General features: G+C 40.1%; 1 protein-coding gene and 6 non-coding genes across 7 annotated transcripts in view; 5 read left to right on the top strand and 2 right to left on the bottom strand.

The window, feature by feature from the left end:
• The first annotated feature begins 714 nt into the window (after positions 1-714).
• On the top strand, positions 715-806 carry trnar-ucu. The gene is given in 2 exon segments: positions 715-751; positions 771-806. It is a non-coding gene; the product is annotated as a tRNA-Arg (tRNA).
• A 943-nt stretch (positions 807-1749) lies between these two features.
• trnar-ucu lies at positions 1750-1841 on the bottom strand. The gene is given in 2 exon segments: positions 1750-1785; positions 1805-1841. It is a non-coding gene; the product is annotated as a tRNA-Arg (tRNA).
• A 313-nt stretch (positions 1842-2154) lies between these two features.
• trnar-ucu lies at positions 2155-2246 on the bottom strand. Its single transcript is given in 2 exon segments — positions 2155-2190; positions 2210-2246. It is a non-coding gene; the product is annotated as a tRNA-Arg (tRNA).
• A 246-nt stretch (positions 2247-2492) lies between these two features.
• Positions 2493-2584, top strand: trnar-ucu. Its single transcript is given in 2 exon segments — positions 2493-2529; positions 2549-2584. It is a non-coding gene; the product is annotated as a tRNA-Arg (tRNA).
• A 403-nt stretch (positions 2585-2987) lies between these two features.
• On the top strand, positions 2988-3079 carry trnar-ucu. The gene is given in 2 exon segments: positions 2988-3024; positions 3044-3079. It is a non-coding gene; the product is annotated as a tRNA-Arg (tRNA).
• A 1154-nt stretch (positions 3080-4233) lies between these two features.
• trnar-ucu lies at positions 4234-4325 on the top strand. Its single transcript is given in 2 exon segments — positions 4234-4270; positions 4290-4325. It is a non-coding gene; the product is annotated as a tRNA-Arg (tRNA).
• Positions 4326-7227: 2902 nt separating this feature from the next.
• The window catches only part of si:ch211-137a8.2 (uncharacterized protein LOC777613 homolog), a 38717-nt gene continuing 18495 nt past the window's right edge, over positions 7228-27449 (top strand). Inside the window, exons 1-2 of the mRNA XM_044355228.1 lie at positions 7228-7489; positions 26342-26590. Of these exons, the coding sequence (XP_044211163.1) occupies positions 26364-26590 (227 nt within the window). The 5' untranslated portion in view covers positions 7228-7489; positions 26342-26363. The remainder of the gene's footprint in view (positions 7490-26341; positions 26591-27449) is intronic.

Consider the following 27449-nt stretch of genomic DNA (forward strand, 5'->3'; position numbering starts at 1 on the left):
AATGAATAGTTTGCTTTGGGAACATGTTCCGACCCAACTACCCGGCATACTCTGCAAGTCTGAGCTACATGGCTCCTGTTGCCAAGTGCGCTTCGCATGCTGGGATGCGGATTAGCAAAATCATGAGTTGTTAGCAGCTAGCCAGAAGATTAATTGAGGTCTGATCTGGACTAGTGTAACAAAGAATGTTGTATTAGGCAGATAGAAGTTTCTTCAGGACCTCCTTCCTGTGTTTATGTTCTTGCTCCCTCCTCAGACACATCTGACAATGAGCAGAGAGAGTGAACGCTCTCACCTGGCTCTTAGTAATACATTAAGGTTAGCTTGGACTTTTCTCTGTGTGAAAAGAAACCAAACCAAGAGGTACAAAGTTTACCAATTCATCCTCTGATTTGGACCAGAACAAACAAACTATAGGTTTCAAAATGCCTAAAGTGTCAGGTCAGCCCAGAAAGTGCACAGCTAAATTTATTTATACAGCTTTAATTGTAGTGCTGGAAGTTTGGTGACTACTTGCAGGTCATGCCCTGGCTACTGTCTGTTGTAGCCCCTTGCATGCTGAACACGATGTAATAGAACAGAAACATACGTTGGCACTGAACAGCTGGAGACCTCAGAGAAGGAGCGGTTATGAAAAACAACTCCTACAACTTTCAGGCTGTAAATTTATTGATATTTAACTGTGTGATCATGTCAGAAACATCAGAAACATGAGGCTCTGTGGCGCAATGGATAGCGCATTGGACTTCTAGACACATACAGAAGCAGTGATTCAAAGGTTGTGGGTTCGAGTCCCACCAGAGTCGAGCTTTACACGTTGGCAGAGTGATGAAATAGATTTATGCTCCAGTCAAACCGTTGTCTCAACTGAAGCCAGCAAAGCAACAGAACTAAATCACCTCTCTAAGGGCAGGTCTGAACACAGCAATCATACTCGGATGTGAACAGAAAACAGATTGGAGGATGTGGTTTCGGTCTGTTCCCAAACAAACCCTAGAACGAATAGTTTGGAATAGGGACATGATCACACCCAACTACCTAGAATACTCTGCAAGTCTGAGCTACATGGCTCCTGTTGCCAGGTGTGCATGCTGGGATGCGGATCAGCAAAATCATCAGTTGTTAGCAGCTAGCCAGAGGATTAATTGAGGTCTGATCTGGACTAGTGCAACAAAGAATGTTGTATTAGGCAGATAGGAGATTCTTCAGGACCCTCCCCGGACACATCTGACCAAGGAGCAGAGAGAGTGAACGCTCTCACCTGGCTCTTAGTAATACATTAAGGTTCGCTTGGACATTTCTCTGTGTGAAAAGAAATCGAACCAAGAGGTACAAAGTTTACCAATTCATCCTCTGATTTGGACCAGAACAAACAAACTACAGGTTTAAAAATGCCTAAGTGTCAGGTCAGCCCAGAAAGAACACAGCTAAATTCATTTATGCAGCTTTAATTGTAATGCTGGAAGTTTGGTGACTACTTGCAGGTCATGCCCTGGCTACTGTCTGTTGTAGCCCCTTGCATGCTGAACACAATGTAATAGAACAGAAACATACGTTTGTGCTGAACGTCCGGAGACCTCGGAGAAGGAGCGGTTATGAAAAACAACTCCTACAACTCTCATCAAAAGCCCTCATACCAGGCAAGGATGCTTTATTGTTCAATCAGTGCTTTTGCATTAAGTGTTTAGTGATTTTAGAGTCCTCCAGCATAAGTACCTTTCTTTCATCATCCTGGCAATTTATAAAGCATGACTCTGGTGGGACTCGAACCCACAACCTTTGAATCACTTCACCTGCTCTTGTCTAGAAGTCCAATGCACTATCCATTGCGCCACAGAGCCTCTTGTTTCTGTTAGTTCTGACATGATCACACAGTGAAATATCTCACAGAAGTAATAACCTGTGCCGGAGCAGGTTAGCTGATCAGCATAAGTTATCATGGTGATGTACCCCAGTAAGAAGTAAACCACCATTATAACCCTGAAAACCCAGAGTTAAACCCAGTGTCCTGCTTCGTAGTACAGGTCCCAGGTGGGACTTCAATTCTTCAGCTAGCTGCTAGCAACTGCTGATTTTGCTTTGCTAGCTTAAAGTTGAGAGAACAGTTTGACTGGAGCATAAATCCATTTCATCACTCTGCCAACATGTAAAGCTCGACTCTGGTGGGACTCGAACCCACAACCTTTGAATCACTTCACCTGCACTAGTCTAGAAGTCCAATGCGCTATCCATTGCGCTACAGAGCCTCAACTTTCTGATGTTTCTGACATGATCACACAGTTAAATATAATTATAATTGAAGTCCCACCTGGGGCCTGTACTACGAAGCAGGATGTTAATGTCCCCAATGGTGTGTTGAAGTTACAGTAAAACTACAGAAACACATTGAAGTCATGGACATCCTGCAGGTATTTTGGCAGCAGTAGATGGGCTTTATTTGAGTCAATATAAAAAAAAAAAATCACATGACTTGTCAGCTGAGGTCAGTGTGAGGCTCTGTGGCACAATGGATAGCGCATTGGACTTCTAGACAAGCGCAGGTGAAGTCATTCAAAGGTTGTGGGTTCGAGTCCCACCAGAGTCATGCTTTATAGATTGCCAGGATAATGAAAGAGAGGTACTTATGCTGGAGGACTCTAAAGTCACTAAACACTTCATGCAAAAGCACTAATTGGACAATAAAGCATCCTTGGCTGGTATGAGGGCTTTTAATAGAATAAGGTGTAACAAAAAATTTATATTTCTTATATGTATATACACACATATATATATATATATATTTTTTTTTTTTTCAGGGGACATGCCCTGATGTATTGCTACCTGATGCTCCAGTTTAATGTCCCCAATTGTGTATTGAAGTTACAGTACAACTACAGAAACACACTGAAGTCATGGACATCCTGCAGGTATTTTGGCAAAAGTAGATGGGCTTTATTTGGGTCAATATTTAAAAAAATCACATGACTTGTCAGCAGAGGACAATATGAGGCTCTGTGGCGCAATGGATAGCTCATTGGACTTCTAGACACATACAGGAGAAGTGATTCAAAGGTTGTGGGTTCGAGTCCCACCAGAGTCGAACTTTACATGTTGGCAGAGTGATGAAATAGATTTAGGCTCCAGTCAAACCGTTCTGTCAACTGAAGTCAGTAAAGCAACAGAACCAAAACAAAATCAACAGTTGCTAGCAGCTAGCTGGACAATTAATTGAGGTCTGACCCAGACTAGTGCAATGAACAAAGTTCAAAAGGCAGATAGGAGTTTCTTCAGGACCTCCTTCCTGGGTTTACGTTCTTGCTCCCACCCAAGAAATATCTGACCAATGAGCAGAGAGGGTGAACGCTCTCACCTGGCTCTTGCATTACAGTTTGCTTGGATTTTTCTGTGTGTTAAAAGAAACCGAACCAAGAGGAAAACACACCAAGTTTATCAGTTCATCCTCTGATTTGGACCAGAGCAAACAAACTATAGGTTTTAAAAATGCCTCAAGTATCAGATCAGCCCAGAGAATGCACAGCTAAATTCAGTTATGCTGCAGAGGTTTGGTGACTTAAAGGTCATGCCCTGGATACTGTCTGTCTGTTAATAATAAGTCTTCAGGGTTCCCACAACATATTTGTTCCAAAAACCAAGATAATCCAAACTCAAAGAAATACACTGAAACTGGCGCAATAAGATTTACTGTGTATCAAGTGCACTACAAGTAAATCGAGGCTTGATCCATGGAGCAATAACCTGACACCATCTTCTACACTCTGTCTAACTCCTCCTATTGTGGAGCCTATCTGATCTTATTTTCTAGGACTCTACCTCTATTTACCAAATCCCATTTCCCATTGTTTCTCCCTTGTAAGCTCCTCCCCTGGTGGCATCACTTCCAGTAAAGCCCCTCCCACAATGACATCATTAATGACCTTGACATTTTTGGCAATGATTCAAATACGATTTGGTTTGGAAACAATGGTGTGTCAAACTTCACATGTCATAAACATCATAAGCAAACAATCAAATATCATGAGCGCTGACTTGTCCTTGCTTCTCTAATAATTAACAATCCTCTTTACTGTCCCTGTGATAACACTGCCACGACTATTTACACAAGGAAATGCTTCCTCCAAAAGTCCCTTGCATGCTGAACACAATGTAATAGCACATTAACATACGTTGGCATTGAAACCTCAAGGAAGGAGCGGTTATAAAAACAAATCCTCCAACTTTTCACATGAAATATGTGGCTCTGTAGCGCAATGGATAGCGCATTGGACTTCTAGACTAGTGCAGGTGAAGTGATTCAAAGGTTGTGGGTTCGAGTCCCACCAGAGTCGAGCTTTACATGTTGGTAGTTGTTTAGTGATGGAAAAAATACCATTTCAAACCCTGCTGGAGTTGTGTTGTAGTTAGTAGTATGAAGACTAATTAAGTTTAACAAGCAGCAGCCCATCAATGTGTCAGTCGATACAAGCTCAAGTTTACAGCTTAGCATTTTTCAAACTTTAATTTAAATTCTCAACAAAATTCTAAAGTTTCCAAAGACATCGATCATGTCTGGCAGAATTTTAGGGAAAAGTATCTAAAATGATGCACCAGACATTTAGAATATTTCCATTTGATGAAACGAAGCCATAAAAACACCAAGTTTGGGGTTTGAATCTTTCTCTCACGCCGTAAACATCATATAGTTTTAATGAACTGGAGTTGATACATCATATAAACTTTATGTCACCATCAGACAGTGTAGAATAAGATGATTTTTTCCAAAATTAAAGGGGTAAATAAAGAGGAAGAATGTGGATTTTAAGGGGTTAAATCTGATCATCTGACTGCTTGTGTTTCTTGACAGATCTCAGTTGTTAACTTGGTGATTACAATGTCCCTTATAACTGATAAAAAGTATGAACATAATCATATCCAAGTTATATTAAACAGGATTTGTCCTTTAAAGAGTACTCCAGTGATTTAGTATTTCATTTTCATAAAGTCGGAAGACTTGCGAGACACATAATAAAGAAAGAATGATCAAAATCGATGCAGCAGAGGCCGAGATATCCTGAGCTTCAGTCCTGTAAGACGCTTATAAGTTTATATGCTATATTATTATGGCTAATTAAATACATTTATTGTGAAAATACAATTTAACAATTTCTAAAGCCATCCTATCTCAAATATTTGAGGGCGTGTGTCATGTCCTTCAAGTTGAATGGGCACAGAGTCTCTGGTTGCAAACATCAACTTTCTGTTGAAATCTAAGTTTTCCCTTTTAAAGCACCTTGTAATTTTATTTTGAAAGGGGCTTTAAATAAGGACGGGTTCACAATTTTTCAAGTCCGTCTTAAAGCAACAAATGAGTCAAATCAAGTAGATATCTTTCAACGTTACAGTCTTTTTAGTGCCAAAGTCCGCCTTTTTGTTACTATACGTCCACCGCAGCTCAACAGGGAAACACTGTCTGAGGAAACACAAAGAGGGAATTTGACGCTAAAAAGACTGTAAATGTGGCAGATATTAATCTCTATAAACAGATATTTGCAGATGAATACAGAATCTGTTGGCAATGGGACAAGATTTTGGTTTCTGTTTGAAGTGCGAGTAGTATTGACTAATCATATCTGAGTGGGCTTTGATTGCATGCAGGTAAACAGTCCGTGTGGAGAGCAGAAGAGGCAGAATGCATTGGCCAAAATACAATCTCGGAACGCATCTGCTATCGTGTGACAATGATTTAGCTCTTTATCAGCCTTTTAAAAAAACTTATCTACATTAATATGCATATAACTGTTTATAGAGATTAGCTGAAATGTTGTGTGGACTGTTTCAAATTGCTAATCGGACTGTAAACAATGACCGGTCCACCGGAACCCCCGAAATATTGGTCGTTGCCCCCAAAGGCTAAATCATCAATAGACAGATACGGGATGGGTTTATAGATTGGACAGATATCCACTTGATATGACTAACTCAGACTGCTGAAGCCTCATATAAGCTTCACATCAACTTTTAAATGACTGTGTGGACACACTGTGGATTCTGGCCTCCATCACTTCCATTGAAAGCACATTTGAAGGATCTTTTAATATCCAGTATGAACAGGAGGAATGATTACAGCGAGGAAAACCTCTTTCAGTGTTCATATGGACACCTGACTGCCTTTTTAAGAGAGACTTGAAAATTTGTGAACTATCTCAGTCAACATGTTTACAGTACTGAGATGGATGGTGGAGTTTTATTTGTTTATGGTTTGATGACCAATATAAAGTAGGCCAGTCGGGCCGCATCCCATTCAAAAATCTGCCCCAGTTCTCCGAGGCCAGTTCAAACAGTTTGCGTGATTGGAATCAACAAGATAAATAAGTAAGTGGGATAAAAGTCAATTAAGTTGTTTTATATACTGATAGTTACCACAGTTACGTCCAGATCTACACAGATGCATTAAAGAGTTTAGTTAATAAAGTAGGAGCAGCATTTTATTGTTCTAGAGTTTGATCTCAAAGTAGGGAAAAGGATCAATGAGGAATTATCAGTTTACACAGGAGAAATGCTTGTTAGCAGTGCTGTGGATAGAGGATAGAAGACCAGTGAGAGCATCATTTGTTCTGATTCAAACTCATCACCAGCCAGTTTACAGCGCAGTCATTCAGACAGCAGAACAGACATTTTGATAGAAGTACAACAAATTATACAGAATTCAAACGATGGGTCTTACAGTAATGTTTTTATGGGTAGCAGCACGTAATAAGGTTGCAAAGGAGGCCACAAAAAAATAATCACATTGATTTGGCAGTTAGCTTCAGCAAGACAGAAATGGAGAGCGTTATTAAGCGGAGACTGAAGGGAAGGACGACGGTTTACAGAGTTCAAAGAAAGAGAGATGAGACAGTAATATCAGGAGGTTTGGACACATTGGACTAAACAGTACATCATTCAAAACAGGTAAACATAACACAGGTGGATGTGAAAACAGTGAAGCAGAAAGGATTCAAAACCTCAGAAAGATAAAAATACATTTTGATCTAATAGAGATTCTTTTTTTTTATGAATATTGTAAATACTAGACAGTCAGATCTACACTCCACACCGGTTAGTGGCTCTAACGCGCCAATTCGTTGTTTTCTAAGCGCCAATAAACCTCAAAGAAGAAGAAAACTGTCGCGTGATGCAGGTGAACAGCTGCAGGTGTGTGTGTGTGTTTGTGTGTGTGTGTGTGTGTGCGGGGGCAGGTTCGGAGGGGGCGTGGCCTATAAACTACCTGCAGCAGGTAGTCTCGGGTTACCCGTTGCTGTTCAGTTGCTACATAGTTATTTTCTGCTGCAGATTGAACACAGTTCACCTGTGCAGATGAGCTTAATGAACCAGCGGTTATCAGAGGATCACAAGCCGGAGCTTCACCTCAATCACCGGAAGTATTTTTGAGTGCTTGATTCATATTTTTTTTCACAAAGTCGGAAGCGTTTTACTTTGTCACGTTTCCTGAGATGAGCTCAACCATCAGCGGGTAAGTTAATCATCAGCCAGGTGTTAATTAGATCTGGTTTACTTTCCCTCTAACTTCTCTGCTCACAGTTTCTACACAATGTCATTCAGTTCTCCGCTTTATGATGCTGTGTTGAGCTATCTGAGCTTTTTACTCCGCCTCAAAACTTAAGTTTCAAATGTCACTTAAACCCGAAACTGCCTTGTTGTTGTTGTCATTTTAAGCACATGTTGTTTTTCAGGAAACATGTATCCTAATGTCAGACTTTAAGGGTGATAATTTACACTGTGCAGTTGAAGAACCGGTTTTTTTGTAGGCTACCTGTGTACGTGCGCGTGAAAGAGGGAGAGTCATTGACACAGGGCTGTCACTGTATCCGTGTCCTTCGTGCCTACGGGTATGAATTTATACTGCAGGTGTGCGTGCGTGTGTGTGTGCATGTGTGCGCCTATGTTGCCATGGTGACAATATGTGACAGTCACGCATGCTTGTCTGGTGCAGTCAGGGAGGGAACCAAACTCAGTTCATATTTTAAATACTTTTTAAAATATATTAATCACATTTCAGCAGAAAGTTATAATGTTAAATAAGTAACTGATTGATATGTTTGATCAGTGTATGTTCAATAGATATAAATACAGAAACAAAATGTGAACCTCTGAGAAACTAGCAGGGTTTGAACAGTTTGATGAGCCAGAGATCACCAAACATGGCCATACATGTTTTTCAACTGACAGCAATGATAGTTTGATCGTTTGAGGCATTGAAATAAGATATAAGTTGAAATCTTATTGATCCACCTTAATGCTGAAGTAGCTTCTCTGCCCGGTAGCAGCAGAACAACTCCCAGACCTGTTTTGGGCGTCTGACAGCAGACCGATCCTCTGCCACGCCTGAACTCCAGTAATGATTAAACATGCCGTCGTGTGTCTGTGAGTTCATGTCGTCTCTCAGGTTCTGGTCTCTGGTGGATCCAAAAACAAAAACTTTGATCCCTGCGGTTAGTTCTGATCAAACATCAAGAATGTGCAGCACTCTTCACGTGTTTGCAGCTTTGTCTTCCACCTCAATGCTGCAAAAGTTTCTGGGATCAATCAGTAGAAGTGTTGTTGCTTGTAACATTTGCATCTGAAATGCAGTGCGAGCTTTCAACTGTCACCAACTTTGACTTTAGCGCTGAATCACTCAATTCAATCAATCGACAGAATATTAATTGACAATAACACAGGTAATCTATTAGTTAAGTCATTTATCAAACAAAAACAACAGACAGTTTTTGGCTCTTGTGATCTGCATTTTTCACAGTTTTCTGACATGTACAGTTTAAACAATGAATCGATAATGAAAATAATCATTAGTTGCAGCCATGATTGGGTGTATTAGCATTCAAATATTGGCTTGCTAAGACACAACTGAGGCTGATGGGTGTGTTATTAGTTCTGCAGGTATTTGGTGTTTTTTCAGATCTGCACTTTTTAGTCCAGTTGAATTGGACCCTGCTTGGTTTTCACCCTCAGTCTGATTTATTTGGGCAGATCTGAACGTAGCAGTCATACTCGGGTGTGAAACAAACAAACTGTGGAGCGGTTGGTCTGTTGTGGGAACGTGATCTGACCTCGATACGACCCAACTACGGGTACTCTGCAAGTTTGAGCTAAATGGCTCCCGTATCCAGGTGTGCTTTGCATGCTGGGATGCGGATGGGCAAAATCAACAGTTGCTACCAGCTGGCCGGAGAATTAATTGAGGTTCGACCTGGACTAGCACATCGAAGAACGTTGTATGTGGCCAGACGACCTTCTTCGGGACCTTCTTCCTGTGTTTATGTTGTTGCTCCCGCCTCAGACACATCCGACCAATGAGCAGAGTGAATGTTCTCACTTGAGTTAGACCAGACAAGGTTTGAAAATGTCCTTGAGATCTTAAGAAATGATGATGATGCGCTACATTAAAAGTCAGAGGATCACCAAAGTTTTTACGATTCATCCTGAGGGGAACATGTATAAATAAATGACTTAACTTTATTTATATCGCACCTTTCATGCACAGAATGCAGCTCAAAGTGCTTTATAAAGGGAGGAAGGGAGAAAATGAGTTATTATTTATAAAATAGAATTTACACTTGCTTTGGAGAGAAAGAGAAGACAGTGCATATAAAAAAAAATAGAGAAAATCATACTCTATATTAAAAAGATATGTTTTGAGTTGTCATTTAAAACTGTCCACTGAGTCAGCAACTCTAATATTTAAAGGCAGAGTGTTGCATATTTTTGGGGCTTTGTGACTAAAAGCAGCATCCTCAAAGGTTTTTTGTGGCGACCTTGGGAACAGTTAAAGGATCTTGGGGTTTGTGGAGGATCATAAAACGATTGAGAGTCGGTGATATAAAAGGGGGTGAGGCCGTTTAATGCCTTTTAAAAACTAAGAGAAAGACTTTAAAATCAGTTCTAAAAGATACAAGGAGGCAGTGCAGGTTGTGTAAAAAAAGTTATATGATCTCTCATTTTAGTGTTTGTTAAAACCCTGGCAGCAGCGTCTGTAGTTTGGTCTGCAGTTTTGCAATGACTGCTTTTGGTCGGCCAGTATATAGTGCACTGCGATAATCAAGACGACCAGAAAGTAAAGCATGAACAAGCTTTTCAGCATCTTGCTGGTTCAGCAGAGGTCTCACTCTTGTTATATTGTGCAAATGATAAAAGGCAGTTTTGGTCAATGAATCAGAATCTAAAATGACACCAAAGTTTGTTACTTGTGGTCGTGTCTGTGAGGCCAGATGTCCCAGTTGACAACCCATCCAGTAGTTGTTGAGACATTTGACTCAAAACCACAAATGTCAACCTGCTTGTGGTACAAGAAAAATTCAAGATCACCAAAGTCATTACGGTTCCTCTTGTGGGAACCATGAATATCAGTTCCAAATTTCTTGACAATCCATCCAACATGTGTTGAGATGTTTGCTGTTAACAGGAGCTCAAACTGTCTGAGCTTTTCAAATCAGTGATGATTGATATGTTTATTTGCTGCGAATATGAGTGACATGTGTGAGTTTATTTCTTTTTTTAACCACAGCACTGTCTGGTGCATTGCACAGGAAGTGTTGAAGGGAAAACTTTTTACAAACGAGTCTCTTAAATTATACTTGATACCCTCAGATTTCTTCCCTATGTCTTGTGAGGGAACAAAATGAAATACTAGAGAGAAGTTTTGGGTTTTCACACAACACAACAGGTTATCTGTGTGGCAACTACTTTGTGGAGGTTGAGTGTGGTCCTGTGTTTCTATCTAATATTGTAGAGGAGTCTTGTGTCAGTGGTTGAGCTTAATGATGTCACTGAGCTCAGGTGAACCAACCTGCAGCTTTCACATTGTGACCGTGTCACGTATCACATAACTGTAGCTACAGTTTCACTACAGCCCGCGACCTGACCTGTGGTGGATGTTTAGTGTTACCTGAGAGGCTGAATTATGTTGAGAGATCAGTTTGACCCAGTTCCCACCTGACAATACAACAATGAACGTTCAAAAAAAAAGAAGTTCTCATTGTTTTGAACGTCACTTCTCATTTGACTGCTTCAAATTGTGACCAGTGACAACTAGACTGAGTAGATTCTGACAGTGTTCAAACACTATTTTGTTGAGATTTATGTTGCTAATAACTGCTGTGACTGTTCATCTTCTTACACAGTTTGGAGGAAAATACTTGAATCTGCTCAAAGATGTAATAATAAATAGTGATGAAGTGAGAGGAAGAGGAAGGAGACATAAAGAGTTTGTAGTGAGAGAGAAGGTGAAAAGAAGAAGAGCAATAAACAAGTTTCATTTAAGAGGAAACAGAACAGGTTCTGAGTTGATGGGAGTGTTTTGAAGGTGGTAATGTGTTTTTTATTAGTGTTGCTGAGGCTTCATCGTGTCCTCAGGCTCCACCCTCTGAGGTGGCAGGACGGGTTGATTCTTAACTAGCTAACATCTGCAGGCTAATGTCTCCTCCGATGGCCATAACAACACGTAATGTTATTACACCATTAAACACCTTGCTTCCTTCAGCTTTATGGCTGCTGTGTTAAATGCAGCAAGTCTGCAAAGAAACACACTGACACTCAGCCCGCCGCCGCCAGTGCAGGACCAGACAGGGTCAATCGAGGCCAGAAAGGGTCAGCTTGGTTTCTTTTACAAGGTTGAAGGTCACGTTTAGACTGAAAAGAGCACTGTGTTCAGAAGGAGTTGCATCATGTACGGGTGAGAAGATGAGATATGATTCAGGAAGTCTAGTTTAGACAGGATTTTTCTATGTGATTACACATATTTGATTGTCCAAAGTTTGAACTATGATAAATGTGTCATGTAAACGTCTCTGTGGGTCAACGCAGGTAGCTGTAGGTCACATGCAAACCTCCCAACAGCTCAACGACACAGCGTGCAGACCTACAGTGCTGAATGGATGATCTCACTTCTGTTGGGATGCATATTCAAAGCGGGAAAAACTATGCAAACATTAACTCGAAATGTGTACATATATAAAGGAAACTATGCAAACTGTGCACACGTTCACCTGCATGCAGCTTAGAAAGCATGTTGCAGCCTCGGTGCAGTATGTTGTGGCGAAGGAGTTTTCTGCTTGGCCTCATTGAGATGAATGATGGGATTGTGTTTTTGGAGGAGAGCGATGTCGGTCTCGTAGCGACAGACTCTTTATCTTTCTGCAAAATGCAATGAATGAAAAGTATAGCTCCTTCCTTGATTTGTGTGGGTGTGAAGATTTGTTGGTGGGGGGGGGTGTCAGCGCTCCACCACACCTGAAGATTTCTGAATTGTCACCTTTTCCATCACACTTGTTTGCTGGACTGCTTTTACTGAAGAGCCAAACAGTGCCGCTGACCTGCTTCTCCCTTGCAAGGGGCCTGGTTTTTGTTACAGGGCCAGTGTGGTTTACCCACACAGCTCATCAGCACTTAGGGTGAAACAGGACTATCCTGGTTTCCACTCAAGAGCCAAATGAGGCCAAACAGGCCCAGCATGGCTCCCAGTGAGCAAGCTGCCCCGGAGACCGAGAGCTTTAGTCTGGTTTCAGTTGTATAACGGAGCCAACGGAGGCCGTGACTCTGAAACGGGGCCAAATGACACTAGCTCGGCTTCTCCAGTAAGAGGGAGCCTTGCTACGAATCAGGCTATCCTGGTTTTGCAGGGCCAAACTAAGCCCAGAGTGGCTTCTATTGTAAAATGGGTCCATGTAATCAAACCAGTCCAAACAAAGCCTCTGCTCCAGCTCTGTGGTCAGGGTTTGGTTTAAATTAAATTTTTGCTTTGTGCCTCAGCGCAGCAGATTTTCCTCTTGGGTCGTTTGTTTCACATAAAAGAAAACTGATTAAAATGATATTTCTCTTCAGTGAAACGTGTATATATATATATATATTTTTTTTTTTAGCACTTTTATAAACAACTTTATTCATCCCTTGGAGATAATTCACCCACAGTCTCCTCTGTCAGTGCACACAGGCAGCAGTTTTCTTGGTGAATCTTCATTAAGTTGTATATTTAATAGAAATATAATGTTTAGGTTTGACGTAGGAGAATTTAGTTTAACTTGTTTAGTTTAGTATTTAGGAAAACAAATGTGCTTTTTATGATTTTTTTGTAATGATTATAAAGAAATCTTTTAAACCAAAGAGTTGGACAAACTGACTTTCTGTCGTTCTGGAGATAACACGGCAATAAAAACAACACCTGTTAATGTCAGATGTAGTTAAAGCCATTTACATTAATTTAGTCTTCAGACTGAAATCTCCTTATCAGAGTCTCAAATGTGTCGTCACGCTCTCTCTCTCTCTCTCTCTCTCTCTCTCTCTCCTCCGCTGTCTGGTTTTTAAGTCGGCGTCCTCTTCTTCTCTCCGTTTATCCTCTCTGCTTTTATCCCGAACACTTTCCCTCTTTCAGTCCATATAATTCACTGCACTCTGCTGCCTCGTGACACCACTTCCAGCTTAGTTAATTTAACATTCAAATCTCCAGAGAAACGTTAACGTATTTGGGTCATGAGATTAAGATCTTTGCAGTAAAAAAAAAAAAAAAAAAAAAAAAAGGCTCTTCTGACACCTTTTTTAGAAATTTCAGTCCCGTTTAGCCTGAAACCAAACTTGACATAATCACTGAGCATGGAATTATAAAGTCCTAACTGTCTTGTCTGGTGTGCTTTTTTTAAATCAAGACTGAAAACTGTTAGACTGCTGTTTTCGTTCTGTTGTGATGTTTTAAGAAGAATACTTTAGGGGGTTTAAATGTTTTTTTCAAAAATAGAAAGTGAAGCAGAAAGTATGTGGTGGTTATTTTAAGGCCACGATAGTCTTTACATACAGCTCACAGCTGGCATAAATCCACTGGCTCGCACTAAGAACTTCCTCAGGGCAAATCTAATTATTGTGATTTATAAAGCGATGAAGAGCGTGTTTGTTTGTTCCTCAGAGTCAGTCTACATGCTCTATTAAAGCTTTTTTAAATGAACACATCATTGCCTCATTCATTTTTTAAGAACGGAGCATAATAACTGTAAACAAAGCCTCGAACCGTGGCAGCTTGGTTTATTCTCAGCTTCAACAATCAGACCGAACGTCCGTTTTGTTTCTCTTCAATCTGTTGTGTTCATGTTCGCTGTCTTCTGTGTGTGTGTGTGTGTGTGTGTGTGTGTGTGTGTGTGTGTGTGTGTGTGTGTGTGTGTGTGTGTGTGTGTGTGTGTGTGTGTGTGTGCAGAAGGGGGGGGGGGTTTGCTCTGACCAATCAGCAGTAGCACCTTTTTTAAAAATAGAGTTTGACAGACAAAGCAAAAGCAAAGACATGAAACAGAAAACAATAACAGATCTGACCTTTTAAAAAGATGGCGGCTGAAGGCAAAGAAAGACAATAAAGACATGATAAAAAAGTTTAAAAGAAAGATGATCTAAAGACAACATTACATGAAAGCAAGTCTGTAGAAATTGGTTTTAAGAAGTGATTTAAAAGAAGTAACTGATTCTGTGAGCCTTATGTCCTCAGGCAGGTCATTCCAAAGTCGAGGGGTCCTGATGGAAAAAGCTACGATCACCTTTAGATTTAAGCCTCGACTTTGGAGCAGCCAGAAGGCCCCACCTGAGGATCTAAGGCTGCGGGCTGGCTCGCTCGTACGGGGGTCAACATATCTGTTATGTAGCTTGGAGCTTCAGACCAAGACGTGCTTTTAAAGTGATCAGTAAAATCTTAAAATCAATTCTAAAACCAACAGGGAGCCAACGGAGAGAAGCCAGGATCGGGTTGATGTGTCTGTTAAAACCAGTAAGAAGAAGTAATGGAGTGACTGAATAGTCCAGACTCTGGTTCTCTGTTTGAATCCGTCGTTCCTGCTGTGAATCCACACTGACTGCAGCTGTTGCACTGAAAGAAGAAGAAGAAAGATAGAAACATTTCATGGCAGCTACATCAACAGCTATAATGAACGTTAGGAAATGGTATTCAGCATAAACCTGAAGCTCTTAAGTTTTCAGTTCTCTGAGACTCAGAGTATACTCATATCCAGATTTACTGTTCAAGCCATTAAAACAATAAAGGCAGTAAAGCTCAAATCTCACTCGGTGTCCTTGAACAACTTTTTGTATTCTTTTTAATTTGAGCCCACAGAGAAGCAAACAGGTTCTCATTTCACTGGAACTGCATTGTTCTGCTTCTCACACACACAGGAGGAGCTGAACAGATCATATTACATTTACTGTGAAATAGTTTCCTTTATTTTCCTTCCAGACTGTATTAACTTTCTTCTTTTTTACACTTCAGAAACATCGCCGCCGTTTTTCTTTGTGGATTAGAAACACAAGTCTAAAGAATTCCCTGGTCGTATGTATTATACTACTTACGGTAATATGTTTCCATCCACATTTGTTTCATTATGAATTCAAGCATAAAGTACCTGAATATAAACCCAGAATAACACTTTTACACTTGGCAGAGTGTGTGTGTAAAAAGCTGATTAACGTATTTTTCAAATAATTATTTTTCAGAACCGGCTTCTTCTTCTCTTCCTCCAAAATTTGATTTGATACACCAGTATTGGCGCATCACTAGCAGGAACTTCCTTGGCACCAGTAACTCACTTTAAACTTGGCACTTCTGGAGGCTCCTGAGTTCCTAAAATGCTTCTTCTGCTCTGCAAAAAGTTCAACAAGTCCAAATTAAACGATTAAATATGTGCATTTGATCATGTGACTCCAGAACGACACATAGGAGCGTTTTTTCTACTCTGGCGCCTCTATCGGCAGTAATGATGTTTAATGGTGTGACGGCGCTGTGGTTGAGGTCTGGTTAGGTTCAGGGAAAGATCACGGTTCGGGTTACAATGATCACTTTAAGGATAGAGAAACCTTGGTGTGGGTTAAAGTTTCTTAAAGGTAGGCCACCTTTGGTCGTCATGGCAACTATACTAACCGCAGGGTTAAGTTTAGGTGTCATCTGAGCTGCACTACAGCTGCTAGATGGCATCTGTCACTCAAATGTAACTATATTTTGTTTTTGAGCGACTGACATGACGACCTATTGTGTCGGTTTTTTCTTAGAGGACAGACTCAAAGTTTCTGCATTTGAAACGGGTTAAAATATACAGAATAAATAGAGCAGCTGATTTAAAAACATCACTCAGAGTTTGTGTGGAGCGAGGAAACACATACTGAGATTAACCACATTAGATTGAGAGAATTTATAAAGTGTCATAAATCTACAAATATGGAGCTCTTTTGTGTATTTTTCTTTACTGGAGCTCTGTGTGATGTCATGACTTCTTGAGAATATTTATATAAAACCAACTCCATGTTCCTTCATTACCATCATTCATTACCTTCACACACATGCCATCATGCTGCCAGAAATACTCACTAGAGCAACAAATGCGGGTTAATCCGCTGTTGAAAATAGTCCCCAACAAATGCACTATTTCCTAACTACAGTGACCAGCTGTTTTAGGAAATTACTGAAAGTATTCATGGCTGCAACTAACGATTATTTTCATTATTGATTAATTGTCCAGGCTATAAAATGTCAGTAAATGGTGAAAAATGTCTTCAGATGTCTTGTTTTGTCTTCTGATCAACAGTCTGAAATCTAAATATATTCAATTTACTATAATGTATGACACACTGACGCTTCATATAATCACATTTTAGAAGCAAATATTTGATATTTTTACTGAAAGAACGACTAAACGATTGGCAAAATAGTTGCCAGTTTTCATTGCAGCTCTAAATTAAACTCTGTATTTCAGTTGGAACCAATGGGTTTGGAGTACAGGGAAGTCAAGTGTGTGTCAACAGTAATAAAAATGTTCTCTGTGACTCTCTTTTCCCTTCTGGCAGTTATTTTAGGGAGGATTTGTAAACTATACACCCTCCAGATATTCTCACTGTCTCCCTTTTCCATTTCCTCCTCTTTTCTAACTCCTCTACATAATTAGATAGTTGAGCTCAGGTATCCTCCCTCCCTTCCTCTCTCTCTCTATGTCTGTCCTCTTTCTCTATCTGAGGAGGACAGAAAGACTGTTTGTTCGCTGCCTGCTTTCTTTTGTCCGGAGGAGACAATAGACAGACTCTGAGGAGGAGGAGGAGGAGGAGGAGGAGGAGGAGGAGGAGGAGGAGGAGGAGGAGGAGGAGGAGGAGGAGGAGGGAAAATGTGCTGGAGGGACATGCTCAATGCTTCTCATGTAATCTGCTTTAAAAACCACATTGCCCTCTGAACAGATCAATAATTTTGATGGTATTTCTGTCATTAATTAACCTGATGAAGACACTGTGATGCTGACAGGCCAGCTGGTTCTGAGGACAGTGCTGCTGTAACTGAGGTCAGACTTGCTGATGTCCTGCATGACGTCCTTTTATATTCATAAACTCAAACTCAATTAGAAGATTTAGTCTCAGCGGACAGACGAGTTAGAGCCAGATCTCAGGAGGTGGAGACCAAAACGGAGGCTAAAAGGAGAGTGAATGTTGCTCCGTATCTGCTAGATGTGTGAATAAGCCCATGGTTGCAAACAAATTTGCCGTATCAACTCAAAAAATGAAAATATGTAAATATTGTGTTCACTGCTTGTTTCAGTTGCCCCCGAGTGGCAAAAGAAATCAGTTTTTTTTTTTAGAGTTAAAGCTGCACATATTTTTATATTACGAACTCAAAAAAAAGAATTAAAGCTGCAAGCAGCGTTGGTTGGGACCTCGCACTCTGGCCCGTCGGGATCAGATCATTTTGCTTTTTAAAAATGAGGGATATTTCTTACAAGTGTGGTGTGCTTTTATTTTGAAAGCTTGATTGACATGTGTACTGTCAGGTGTGTAGAGACAATAAGTAACTGCAGCTGGACACAGAAAAATACTCATATATTTGAATGGAGAGTGTGAGCGAACCCACACCTTTTTGAACATTTACTGCTGCCACATAGTTTTAGATACAAACTTCATTTGAACTTTAAATGAGTCACGAGACTTTGACCTACAAATCTTGAATTTACATGTGTTTTCTATCTTTTACTGTTTTTGAGATATTAGAGTGTGAGTTTTAAAGTCTTTTCTTGCTCCTCCTGTGATTTTATAATGAGTGTGTATTGTGGAATGTTTCACAGCACTGAGGGAGTGACATCACCAGGAGCAGTTGGAGAGGAGGATTTTAGAGTACGCTTCTTGTGAAATATCCTCATAAATCCCATGACTTTGGCCAAATCTAACATTAAAAATTGCATTTGAGTAGGAAATTTCGTGGCGAATCCACTGATACAGGTTTGAAAGTGGTCAGACTTATAGTTTAGACGTCAGAAGCCTCTGTTTGACACAAAGTTCATGCCTCCCCATTGGTTTACATTGTAAGGTGTGATGTGGCACTGACACTTTCAGGGCTTATAAAATCCAAACCATTTGAGTTATTACAAAGTATTTAACAACTTTTTTTCAGCATAGTGTCATAAGCCATCTATGAAAGATGCCTTTTGGGCTCGGTCCCTAATAATAAAATGAAAGATATCGCTCATAGATTCAAACCTACAGAGAATTAGCACCAACTCTGTGGTTCCCTCAACTCTACAGAACCTTTATAGCATCTTTCAGCTTCACTGTTTGGGTTCATTCTCAGCTTCCTGCCCAGTAGCAAACAGCAGAAAGGCAAAGTTAGAGACTAGCCGGTGGAGGAAGTGGAACATCAGCAGTTAAAGAACCAGATATTTTTCTCAGGAGTTGGTGGAGACCAAAAACAGAGCTAAAAGTTGAGTGAATATTGGACCTTTCATTCATCAGCCGGAAACAAATTCATGCTAATGTTGCTCTGTGTCTGCTGGATACGTGTTAATCAACTGTTTGTAATATGTTTGGCATTTCAACTTTATACTGTGACATGTTTTTACAGCTTGTTGTGTCACTCCCAAGTTTCCCAAGAACAAAAAAAAATCAATAATAACTTATTTTGAAGCCAATTTACTTTTGTTTGGAGATTTTGTACCTGCTCAATTTCCTTTTCTCCCAGCTTGTCATCTCCTTTGCTGAATATGATCTTAATAGTGCTGGAAAAAAAACCCAATTTTTTTTCATTCATATATTCAGTCAAGAGTTTAGTGTCAGGTTGCAGAATCACTTCATCTAATGGCCGCCTGCCTCTACCGTTTCCATCCCTGTGTGCTTTTAATCCACGTTCCGAACTCAAAGTCGTTCCCGGCGGGAGGACGAGATGATTAACACCGTCGGTACAGTACAACAGAAAATGACGCTTAATGTGGTCACGCAGCGGCCATGTAAGCTCAGGTTTCAGGCTCGTGTGTGTGTGTGTGTGTGTGTGTGTGTGTGTGTCCTCGGCTGAGGAGCAGAGGCGATGATTAACTTTGTCTCAGGACACAGACGTTATTTTAATCAGTCTTGGTTCTAATAGTCTTAACTTCCTCTCACCTTCATCACCTCCTCAGCTGAATATCACTTTCCCTCTAAAGCGGCTGCGCTCTAATAGGAGTCATTCATCTCCTTTTTTTTTTTTTCCTCGCCGCTGAAACTTCAGGGAGTGATGCATTTCAGTGCTTTCGTTCCAGCATTTTCAAAACTGCACTCGCTGACCTGCAGGGTTTTTCTTTATGAGCACAATATGTTTGGTGCTGTATAGATTGGAGATTTTTATTCATTAGAGTCACAATTTTTTTTTTTTAAATTCAAATAACTCTACCAGTTAAACATGCAGTAATATGAGGACTTTAGTTTTTAGTGCCAAATTCATCCTGCAGCAATAAGTGGAATTAATTCAAAGAGAAAATTAGAAAAGTTCAAACTTAAATGAAAGTACAAACACAATTTTCAGAGTTAAAAGGCTGAAGTGCAGTTTTATCTTTTAATAGGACAACAGTCAAGGATGGGTCAGTTTTAAAACAACAGTCAGGTGTTCATATGAACAGTGAAAGAGGTTTTTCCTTGCTGTAATCATTCGTCCTGTTCATACTGGATATTAAAAGATCCTTCAAATATGCTTTCAGTGGAAGTGATGGAGGCCAAAATCCACAGTTTTGTCATCTAAAAGTTGATGTGAAGCTTATATGAGGCTTCAGCAGTCTGAGTTAGTCATATCAAGTGGATATCTGACACATTTACAGTCTTTTTAGCATCAAATTCCCTCTTTGTGTTTCCCTGTTGAGCTGCGGTGGAAGTAACAAAAAGAGGGAATGCTAGACAGGCGAAGTTGAGGATTTATGTGAATATAAACTAATATTAGCAGTTTTAGCTGTTCATGAGAGAATCTGACTGAACTGCGTAAAGCAGCAGACCTGCACACGTCATGCTAAAGTTGCCAAAATTAAACCATTAAGAACCGTTCAGAAAAACACTTGAGGTCTGAAGTCCCGTCTCAGAGCACATCTTTATCCCCTCACAGCCTTGTGCTCTCACAGACTTGATGTGATGCTGAGGAACACGTCACAGTGCACATGACTGAAAGGCGTGAGGGCTCAGTCCATAAGTCCGGAGGGTGGACGTTTGGATTCAGCCGTTTACAGCTCTGTCTGAGTTTGAATGGCACCTTCTTCCTGTTTTGTGCTATGAAGCACTCCAGCAGGTTTCCCTCCAGATGTGACCCAGTAGAACAAAAGATAAACTGCACAACTGGCAGCTGATAGAAGTTTGTTTGTTTACAGCAACTTTACTAACCCGTCGTCCAATCAGATGTTTGTTTGGCTGTTGACGAGGAGGAGGAGGAGGAGAGACTCTAAAGACTCCTGCTGTTTGTTGGGAGGCATCAAAGTCATAGAAGTCAATGACTGACCTCACACACACACACACACACACACACACACACACACACACACATCATACTTGGATGACGAAGCATCGATCGTTACAGCAGCCAATCGGACGTCACTGCCAGCTCGTTCATCCAATACGATCGCTTGGATTTTTTTTTTTTTTTTTTTTTTTTCCCCGCGTCAGTCTGGCTCAGCTGGTGGTGACATCATCAGTGATGTCATTAATAATGTAAGGTATCAGACACGTTGTCCGTCCGTCTGTCTGATTTGAGTGAAGTGTTTGGTTAGAGGCTGTCAGAGAGACAGATGGACCGACTGTGTGTGTGTGTGTGTGTGTGTGTGTGTGTGTTACAGACGGCATGCCTCCCCATTAAAACAACAACAAAGCAAGTGACTGTTTTGCAGTTGCTCAAATATCCTTGAAGATTGTAGAATTTAGCTGTAATTCAAACTAATACCCGTGTCATCTGTATTCAGACTGTGTGTTGCCGCAGTAACGGGAGGCTTTTTTTTTTTTTTTTGCATTCTTGAACATCACAATGAAATTCTCTAATATTTGACTGTTTGAATAGTTGTAATCCTGTTTTAATTCAGCTGATGCAAATGAAGCTGTTTTCTGTGTGTGTGTGTGTGTGTGTGTGTGTGTGTGTTAATTCCAGTCTCTCTCATATTCAAAACCTTGCACTGCCGTGGAAAAGTACCAGACACAAACCTGCTTTTGGCTTTGCATATATTCAGGTCCTGAACGTCAGTACAAATTTAAGGCTCTCATTGTTCACCATTTAGGATTTTGAATATTTTAGTATTTTTCTGCTTGTTGAAAGGGATCAAAGGATTTGGCTGACGATTTTCTGTATTTCTCTTATTGTCAACAAATCTCATGCGCAGAGCCAAACAATGAACTGATCTACTAACAAGTATTGTGTGTGTGTATCCAAAGCCTGATATATCTTAATCCTCTGTGCTGTAGACCTCCGTTGTTGCCCAAAAACTATTAAAAACACGTCAGTGAGCCACAATGCTGCACTGGATGACATGTCTCCTCATCCAGAAGAGTTTAAGCACGTTTGTTAGGTTGTTATGAAGTTCTTAAGTATGAGAGAAGTTCTTAAAAAGTTACTTAGTAAAACATTTACAATGTAAAGTCCAGAGGTTGTGATATGTAGCACAACAAGCTAGTGAAGCTATAAACAGACCCAGGTTCCCGCACATGCTCAGTAGCGTCTGCCTTACACAGAACTACTCTCTGATGACTGAAAACATGATGCTGTTATTAGTCTTTGGAGCCGTTTCTAAACAAACTAACGTGATAAAACTCTTCATGATGAAGGAACATGTCACCCAGTGCAGCGATGTGGCTCACTGACGTGTTTTTAGTAAGTTTCTGGACAACAACGGAGGAATAAGATATATCAGACTTTAGATACACACACTCGTTAATAGATCAGTTCATTGTTGGTTTGGCTCTGCACATAAGATTTGTTGGCAGTAAGAAAAATAGAGAAAATCAACAGCCAAATCCTTTTAAATGCAAAATAAAGCACCTCTACCATTTAAAAACAAGAGTTTCAGCAAAGTGAAAAATGGAAAATGGACCAATATGCCACTAAAAAGGCATCAGACTGAAGCATGTGGCTCCATTATTTTAGCAAAAAAAAAAATCCACCTAAAGCAGTTATCATGACCAAAATGTGAAGCTTGGTTCTCATGCTGAGTGAAATGCTCCAACAATGGTGAATGTCAAGTATTTACATGATCATGAACAGCAAAGCCCCCTCGTAATGATTTTGGAGGGAATTTGAACATTTGTCTTTTCTGTCATAACATGTTTTGTTTATGATGGAGCTCTCGTCATCCATGTGTCTGCTTGTACTGACGTTCCAGTTTCATTGCAGAGTTTGGAAAAAATCCAACATATCTGTAATCTGATGGCCTCAAACCCAACGAGTCTCTGACTGTCTGTCTGAAGGACTTTCAGTCTCCGTTAATCTGACAACGCACGAAGTAACACGAGGTCTACTGTGTGTCCTCCTGTACTTCCTGTCACAACCCGGCTCAAAGCTGGACAAAGGAAGGGAGAGACCACACATGAGTTATAACTAAAAATAGATTTATTGTACATAACTTAAAGATAAAAGAAACTAAACACAGCCCCCCCATAAAGACGTGGTTCCACCACGAACTCTGGAACTAAAAACGAGGTTAATACAGTTAAAACTGGCCTTCCACAGTGAGCCACATAGTCCCTTTTTAGCTAAACAGTTGAAATACACAATACTGAAGACAAAATGCATATCCCACCAATCTCTGACACAGAATTCCACCTATACCGCGAATTCCACCTTGTTGAACCTCAGATGTCTGTAACCTTGGTACCGGAGGAAGCATCGTTAAGACTAATAAGGAGACAAGAACGTAGTGGCGTAAGCAGAGATGGGACAGAGCAAAAATCATGTGGGATAGCTCGGTACAAAATGACAAATGTATGTGTGTCAAGGCCCAATCCCTGACTACATGACACAAACAGGAAGGTAACAAACTCTTTCCATTAACCAAACCTGATACAAAATACGAAACTAAAGTGCTGAATCCTAATGCACGTTAACAAAACCAGAAGGTAGTCCACACAAACGAACTGGAGCCTCTTCATTCTCACAAATACAACTGCATGAGCTGTTTTCAGATTGTGACAATGCATTTTTCACTTAATCCTTTGTATTATTAAACGGTTTATTTAGCCTGAGAAGTAGAATTTCTCAGCCGCTTAAGGAACACTTACTCCTCCAATTTTATCTGAAAATGTTAGAAATACACACTTTTTACCGGTCATAAACTCTGCACACTGCCAGCAATAAAGCTCTAGTGAGGAAGTAATGAAGTCTTTATGTCTTTTTATTTGGTCTAAAATAGTCCAAATACTGTTATCTACCTGTAAAGTATTCACTTATGAGGAATTTAAACTCCCTTCAGGTGTCTCTGCTCAGGACTGAGACTGTTCAATATTTGTTGAATGCGACAAGAAGCCAGAAGTTAAAAGACAAAAGTAGAAATTGAATGAATGAAAATAGATCCATTACAGTCACTGAGCTATAGCTGTGTGTGTGTGTGTGTGTGTGTGTGTGTGTGTGTGTGTGTGTGTGTGTGTGTGTGTGTGTGTGTGTGTGTGTGTGTGTGTGTGTGAGCGTAAGCGTAGCAGCAGTGCGTATTTCAGCTTTGAGCTGCAGGCAGCTGGTGACTCATCAACAGATAAAGATTCTCTCTCTTTATGTGTTTGTGTGTCTTACTAATGAAGCTCCATTCACACTTTCAGCTCACTGGGGGAGAACAGCAGTGTGTGTGTGTGTGTGTGTGTGTGTGTCCACGTGTTCAACAGATGTTCATATTAATGTTTGATCTCATGAGACCGATGTGGTAAATGTCGTCATCTGAACTGGAACTGAACCTGTCTGTTTACCTGTCTGTTTACCTGTCTGTCTGTCTGTTGTTTCTCATATCTGCACATCTTAAAAGCCGAGTATCTGAAGTAATCTGTTGTCGGGCAGAACAGAACAGAACAGAACAGAACAGGACAGGGGGAAAAAAAATAGTAATAAACTTTATTTATAAGGCACAAAACAAAGCTATGAAGACAAAAAACACGTTTCAGGACTTTAATGAGGCAAATAAAATAATAACTAATAAGACATTTTGGAAATAAAACAGTGTGCTAGCATGAATTAAAGGCTTTTTTAAAAAGATGAGTTTTGAGAAGTGAAAAGTTTACATGTTTGCAGCTTTATACACCTGCATCATGACTACATGTCTAACCTCAGCCTCCCAGGTGGTCTCTGTGGGGCTCCAAGTAAATTAAAAGGATAAGAGAAAAAAATATCTTACTAATATTAGTCAAAATCTGTCTAATTTACTGGCTGTCCTTTTATTTATTTATTTTATAATACCTGATTAAGACAGAATTGCATCATTTTCCTGATCTGCAGAGTCCCTCTCAATCTTTAAGAAAAGACTAAAGACCCTCTTTCACAAACACCTCTGCACTTGATGAACTGTAGGGAGAGAAAAAACAAAAAAAAAACATGCTTCTATGCACTCTAATCATTTCCTTGTTGCACCGCCTGTTGGAATCTACGTCCTATCAGGTCCAAACTGAAGCTTTATGGCACTTACTGGTGTTGTTGATCCCTGCTTGTGTCGTATCAGCTCTCATCTGTACGTCACTTTGGATAAAAGCTAAATGAAAAATGTAAATGTAAGTTTCCCAGTGATGTAAGTCTATCTTAACGAGGACTTTGTAAGATTGTAAATGTAGGTTTGCAGAAATTTAGGGTTTTTCCGGCCTGACAAAGTCAGAAGTCTGTTTTTATTGTTTTATTGATTGATACGGTTTTATGGATTAATTATTGATAAAGACTGCATACAGTTTATCAGTTCAGTTTTTGAACTGAGAAAAGAGAAAGTGGGGGAAATAAAGGTGAGTAAATACAGAATGGGCTGTGCTAATATGAAACAAAAACTGAATGAAAGTTGCAGCTCAGATCCGTCCTGCGCTTCATACGTGTAAATCTGAGCCTCGGTGTTACGTTATCTCTGTCTCACCAGTCAGTCAGAACAGCTCTGACTCCACCTCAGTCAAGACTCAGAGACGCTCATGAATAAACAACAACCCTGTGTGTGTGTGTGTGTGTGTGTGTGTGTGTGTGTGTGTGTGTGTGTGTGTGTGTTTTCTATGATAAACTGTAATTTTAGATATCACTGGTTCTTTTCTATCTTATTGTTAGTTAGATGTCTTCATTAACCATTTTGGATTTTTTTAAAAACTCACCAACACAATCCTTTAATGCACTGTCGGGGTTTTTATTTTGTTTTGTTTTTTTTTTTTTGTGCAAAGAAATGCATAGTGACAGATTTTCCCGCACGCAGCAAATACCATTTATATATCATGTAAAGATGGTCAGATGTGCTCCTACAGCTGCTTAGACATATTAAAACTGGTCAGAGGATATAAAACTGCTGTAAAACCAACATACAGGAACATTGATACTGAACTATTTTTTTTTTTTTTTAATGTCCACTGGACATGAATTGTGATATGTGGGAATCATCCAAAATGGATGATATTCCTCGGAATACTGGGCTGTTAACAGGATTAAGTGATGTTTGCATGGTGTCCTTTTTTTTAGGAATAATTTTATTTTTTCCTGAAGTATAACCCAACCTATAACCATAATCTAACAAATAAGAAAGAATAACAGACAATGAGGATGAGCTCAATTTCATGATTAATTATTCACACTTCTGTGTTTATTATAATAATCATTTATGGATAGAAATCCGGGCTAAAAGACTGATATATTCCTGGGAAGTCTACTTTTCAAGACATAATAACATCAGAACAAGCTGACAAAGGCTGATTCAAAATCTCAGAGAAGCAGATTTATACCCAAGTCTGGAAACAACTGACGAATCCTTCATCTGTATTTGAGTCCGTTGAGTTATTTGTTAACGACGTCCATGAAATGGGACGTAACTTTTAACCAATGTCTGAAATAGATTTATTTCTGTTTTTAGTTGAATGGAGGGTGTTTATGTTTCATTCTCTCTTCTTTGTTTCCCAACAGGTAACGCTGGCACGATGTCAGGATGCCTGAAGTAGACTCGCTCTCTTCGGATCGCCATGGTGACGCCATCCACGCCACTGAAGGACGTGATGCTGTGACCGGAGAGACAGTGATGGATATGGAGCTGTTGCTGGATCTGTCTGAGTCTCCGTTCCTTTTAACTTCGTCTCCGCCGGAGCCGAACGGGGAGGAAACGCAGCAAGTGGACGACAGCTGGAGCCAAGATGGAGACCTGCGGGGATGTGGACAGTGAGTGGAACTTTATACCTTCATACTCCAAGAGTTTGATGAATGTTAAATGTTTATGGTTTGGTTTAAAGATTTACAGTAATAAAGTCATAACTGACCGAATTTGCAGTTGGAGGCGTTCTGTCAACAGTTTTACAGTCAATGTTTTTATGATGGCAGTTCTTTGGCGAAAGTGTTTTTTGGGTTGCAGTACTGCGGTTGTCATTTTTCAGCTTTCTAGTTGTGATTTCTTTACACGTCTGAACTCTCTTCAACCCCTCGACTCGCTCATGAACTTGCCACCTCTGTCGAGCCGTGACATTTGGCCACGAACGTCTAGGAATTATGAAAAATGGTGTTTGTTAAATGTGTTCATGTAACATGAATATGACTATATATAAAACATACGAAGCGAGCTGCATGACATACTGTTGAAAAAGCTTCGTGTTAGATTAGTGTAGGTACAAATGTCAATGGGAATTTAAATGATCAGAAGTCCTGACCTCACTTCCTGTTCAGCCTCTGGTCCACTAGTTTCTGTAACAATCTGTGCAATCTTGGTCTGAAAGAGTTTCACATTTTAAGATAAATGATCGTCTACTACGGACTGTGATATAAGAATCTGGACTCTTGGTGAAGTAAAAGTAAAACAACGATTAACTACAGCTTTCATGAAAATTTACCAGCCAGGCAGAGCGAGAACTAACATCCATGATACCCTCCAATATTCTGTAATGTCACTTTTTTCATCTTTGTAGCTTTAGTCTCTGCTGTAAAAACAGTTGTACAGAGACGACTGAACTGACCACAGATGCTCTGGACAAACTTTTTAAAAACTTAATCACCGGCTGAGTTTAACTGACAAACGAAATACTGTTGA

Source organism: Thunnus albacares, chromosome 6 (assembly GCF_914725855.1).
Source record: "Thunnus albacares chromosome 6, fThuAlb1.1, whole genome shotgun sequence".
Taxonomy (NCBI): Eukaryota; Metazoa; Chordata; class Actinopteri; order Scombriformes; family Scombridae; genus Thunnus; species Thunnus albacares.